The sequence below is a fragment of the Dermacentor andersoni genome, chromosome 11, assembly GCF_023375885.2.
Source record: "Dermacentor andersoni chromosome 11, qqDerAnde1_hic_scaffold, whole genome shotgun sequence".
In the NCBI taxonomy this organism is placed as follows: Eukaryota; Metazoa; Arthropoda; class Arachnida; order Ixodida; family Ixodidae; genus Dermacentor; species Dermacentor andersoni.
In genome coordinates this window covers 43,079,819-43,084,374 of record NC_092824.1, presented here as the reverse complement: position 1 = coordinate 43,084,374, position 4,556 = coordinate 43,079,819, and the positions used below count along the sequence as shown (strand labels likewise).

General features: G+C 47.9%; 1 protein-coding gene across 1 annotated transcript in view; it reads left to right on the top strand.

Moving 5' to 3' along the window:
• Positions 1 to 89: 89 nt before the first annotated feature.
• The window catches only part of Abcd3 (ATP binding cassette subfamily D member Pmp70), a 34,691-nt gene continuing 30,224 nt past the window's right edge, over positions 90 to 4,556 (top strand). The window contains exons 1-4 of the mRNA XM_050167504.3: positions 90 to 351; positions 769 to 808; positions 872 to 918; positions 1,004 to 1,055. Coding sequence (XP_050023461.1) covers positions 239 to 351; positions 769 to 808; positions 872 to 918; positions 1,004 to 1,055 — 252 coding nt within the window. The 5' untranslated portion in view covers positions 90 to 238. The remainder of the gene's footprint in view (positions 352 to 768; positions 809 to 871; positions 919 to 1,003; positions 1,056 to 4,556) is intronic.

Below are 4,556 nucleotides of genomic sequence, written 5' to 3'. Positions count from 1 at the left end.
TCGAGCCTTTTTCTTCCGCCTGCTCCCTTGTTCGCACGGCGGCGTAGGGAGCCGTTCTTCCTCGTCACGTGCGAAGGAGAGGCGGGCTCCTTCGAGGAGAAAGCAGTCTGACCGGTGTGTTGCGTGTGTGAGTGTGTGCGAGTGCGCGACTGCTGTGCTCTGCGCCACCGCCACGATCATCTCCGCAGCGCGCTAGCCGCCGAGCACGGCAATCAGCTGACAGGCCGCAGACGAGAACATGGCGGCGGCCTGGAGCAAGATGCTCGAGCAACGGCGGCCTGCCGTGGTCGCCGGCACGGTTGCCCTCATCTACGCCTGGTCCTACTTCAGGTTTCTCAGGAAGCAGAAGAGGTGAGTTCTACATGGCCGGCGAACGTGTAGCGGCAGCGGCGCGCGATCCTCCGCGGGTTCCCGTTAGCCATGCGTCGCGGCGTGCGCTTAAGTACTTCGGACAAGTACGGGGGCCGGCCACTGATTACTTTTCCTAGTTCCTCTGGCGAGTCTTTCCAGTGGCGCGTGTCCGGTGCGCGTTTTCGGCTCGCCGAGAATTGAAACGTGCGACTTGCGTTTGTGCGAGCAAGTAAAGTGTCGTGGTCGTGACATTCATTGCAGGCGCCGTGGTTACGGGCTGGTCCGAGACGCGAAACTAACAGATGAGGCAGCGGCAGCGCGTTATCTCCGATAAACGTGCGCGCGGCGTTTTCGAAGAAACGCGGATCCAATTGTACTACCATGCCTGACATTGCCGTCTTTTTCCCGTCCGCGCAGGAGCCGGGAACTGGCGGCGGCGGCGCTGGTTTTCGACAAGGTGAGTTGTTTGTCTCGCGACCGGGGAGCTCGGCTAATCGTGTGTTGTTCGGGCACCCCGCAGAAAGATGCCAAAAAGGAGAAGGCGCATGTGGACCGCGAGTTCTTCAGGTGAGAGCCGACGTCGAGTCCTTTTGACGATCGGGCGGAGCGCCATCAAAAGTTCTTACGCGTTTCGTCCTTCTGTCCACTGCAGGCAGCTGGGTAGCCTACTCAAGGTTGTCATCCCCGGCGTCTTCACGCCAGAGGTGGGTCCTCACGTTTTTTGAAAGCTAAACATAGTAATGCGTGCAAGTTGAGACTTCTGCACGTTCAATCTTGTCAGTCTTGGGAACGGATCGCCGTCATTGACAGATTCACGCCATACATTTAAACTGCGCGAAGCGTACGGCAGCGGCAGATTTCAAGTACCAGATATTCTAAACAGCACACTTGGGAAATTCGCGCTTCGCTTGATGTGCCCCACGCGCGAGAACGTTTGGCAAGAGCAGTTGTTGTTTTCAGGAGCCGCCGTGTCGATTGCCAGCTTGGTTGCCGTTTTCCTTAAAGAGGCTGCTTATTGAAATTCATTGTGACAGCACTTTGCCATGTAACATTGATTCTTGTTGCCAGTGCAATACGGTCAGTGGCAGTTGTGGAATGCATTAAGTTGCCTTATTTGTTGCGTGTAAGTAGAGAGATGAGGTGCTTGTTGCTTCACGAGATTGAAACGCCAATCAAATTTGGCACTTTGCTGCTACTCTTGTTCTTGTCTTGGGCCACACAATACCGGTGCCACACAGGCACCTTTGATCTTGATTGAGCTTTTGATAGCGATTGATTGCTGTCCCATGTGGCACCAGCATAATGCAACGTGCACGCATAGCACAACATTGCCATGAGATGGGGCCAGCTTTGATGTTTTGTATCTATTCTTTGTCCATGTTTTTTACTGCGCACTGTGTGTAATAATTATGCAGCTTTCTAGGGCAAAGTTGTTGCAACCCCTTTCATTGCTGCGATAGCTTGTGTTGTTTGCAACAGAGTCAAGAAAAAAAAGTTCTTGAAAGCTTTCACTTGTTGCACAGTACCCAGTAATGAAATATGCTATGGGTTCACAGTTTCTGTTTTGTCCACATTGTTTTCAGTGAGTTTGTCATTTTTCGTTTGGTTTTTAGTACTGACAGAATTTAATTCGTTTCTTGATTAGTGTCGCACAAGCAGAACCATGCAGTGCCTTAGCAATGCTTTTGTGCCTCAGGTGGTGTGGAACTTGCATTAATTGCAGACAGGGTGAATGGTTAACTCTGTTCCTCTGTTGGAGGAAAGAGAAATGCTTGCATTCTTTCCAAGGGCAGCATGTGTTCACTCACGTAGACATACGTGTATTACGAGAAGTGGCCTGGGATTGTCCCACCGTGTCGTGTCTTGGAATGCCCGCGTCGGGTCAGACGGCTGAGGATACAAAAATGGGCAACATGCCAAATGTAATTCTGATTCTCTCTGTCGCAGACAGGAGGAAGAAGGCAGCATAAAGCGTCTTAGCATTTCACAATCTTGGTCATTGATCTCTTTTGCTCGAGAAATTTAGTGACAAAAGCGTTAAATAACCCCTCGGGCATCAATTCCGTTCACTGAAGCTTAATTTTAATTTTCATCACATTTCTTGCATCTTCGGGGCCATGAGGAGTTCGCACAGCTGAAAAACGGGCTATGAATTTTCAGTTCTATTGCGATTTCCCTCAGGTTCACTGAATGTAGAGTCAATGTGAGAACTTCTGCAACTTCTGATACGAGAGCATCATCAGCTGTTTCACATGTAGCATATTTGGAAAGCACTTTGATGCAGCTGCCTGAAAAAATATGGCTGATGTGAAACGCTATGAGAAACAGTAAGTGAACCCGCTACATGATGTCATACTGCAAACACTCATCCTTCCAACTCATTTTACTGAAACTTTTTTATGCATATTATTCGAACTTGCAGTGCAGGTTCAATCAGAAATGCTTCAAAATGTGTGTGACCCGTCTTAGATATCATTATTTTCGTCTGTGCTTTTTTTTTTTTTTTTTTTGATGCACCATCTTGGCATGCACTACAGTGCTCACAGTGCCTGACGAGGGTAAAAGAGGAACATTGAATGAGAGGCAGTAGTAGTAGTATTGCAATTGTGTTACCCTCTCTCCCACTCTTGACTCTTGTGTTGAGTGTCCCAAGTAAGAAGTGTTGAGTGCAGGTGGCGTGGATACACGGCTGGAAGTCTGCCTAGAGAGGTGCGAAAGGAGATGCTGATGACAGCTGACTGTCAGTGTGACTTGGTGGCTATGACTTTGCACTGCTGAGCTCAGGGTCACGAGCTCAACTCTTGACTGTGGGCTCTGATTTCTGATGGAGGCAGGTTGTGAGGGTGCTAGCTTACTTCCATGAGCTGCATTTCGAAGAACTTTCAGGTAGTGAAAGTTAATCCTCACACCCTTATCTGAGAAGTCCTTTATTACCTACTGTGCAGAGTTACTGCATAAAACCCAGTCATTATATAAAGATAAAGCTTATGCAGTTTCTTTTTCTGCTTAGTGAGATGAACCTCTTGCAAGCATAACTCTGCATATCAGTTATATATTTGATGCATTGTGCAACTCGAGCATGTAGTTGCTGCCAAAAGTTTGCGCACCGCATGCTGTAAAAGAGAACACTAAATTTAGGGGCAGTTTGCAATGGTAATAAGACTGTACAACGCCATGTTGTTTGTGTACCATATAGGCCCACGTAAGGGCCGGACTCCCGATTTGGCAGCCCAAGATATTGAGGAAAAAAAAAAATTTGCAATGGAGGAGCAATTGCGTTTGGTGCCCCAATGCCGTCCACACACATCGGCAAATTTTCGCGAGTTGCGTACTTCCGTGTGCTGCTACTAGATAGTGAGAGCTGTGCATTGACCTCTGATGCAATTGCATATCTGGGGTGTGCATAAGTCACTTGCTGTTCCAGCACCATTTTGACTGAAAGGTTCGGTCCCATGTAAGGACTACACCTCATCGAAGTTGCGAGAAAAAAGAAGTGTAGCCTTTACACAAGTCTGTACGGTATATACTAGTAAAGGCTAGAAATCTGAACCTATGTGTCCAGGCTTCTGAAAATATTCAATTTTCTGTCACATCTTATGGTCCGTAAACTTTTGATGCCGACTACACATTGCCTACACATCGTGTATAACATGTGAAACAATGTAACTACACATTGTGTATAACAGCTGTGTGTTACCAGTACTCACGTACGGGGCAGAAACTGAAGGCTTACGAAAAGGTCTCTACTCAAATTGAGGACGACGCAACTAGCTATGGAAAGAAGAATTATGGGCGTAACGTTAAGGGAGAAGAAAAGAGCAGATTGGGTGAAAGAACAAACGTGAGTTAATGACATCTTAGTTGAAATCAAGAAAAAGAAATGGGCATGAGCAGGAGATGTAATGAGGAGGGAAGATAACCGATGGTCATTGAGGGTTGAAGGGAAGCGTAGCAGGGGGCGGCAGAAAGTTAGGTGGGCGGATGAGATTAAGAAGCTGGCAGGGACAACATGGCCACAATTAGTACATGACTGGGGTAGTTGGAGAAGTATGGGAGAGGCCTTTGCCCTGCAGTGGACATAACCAAGTTGATGATGATGACACATTGCCTGGTAGTTGTAGCTTGTTCAGATTTGAGTTCCTTTACCCTTTGTCGCGTTGAATGGGAGGGACCAGTAGACCGACTCGTAGATTGGCTGTCGGCAT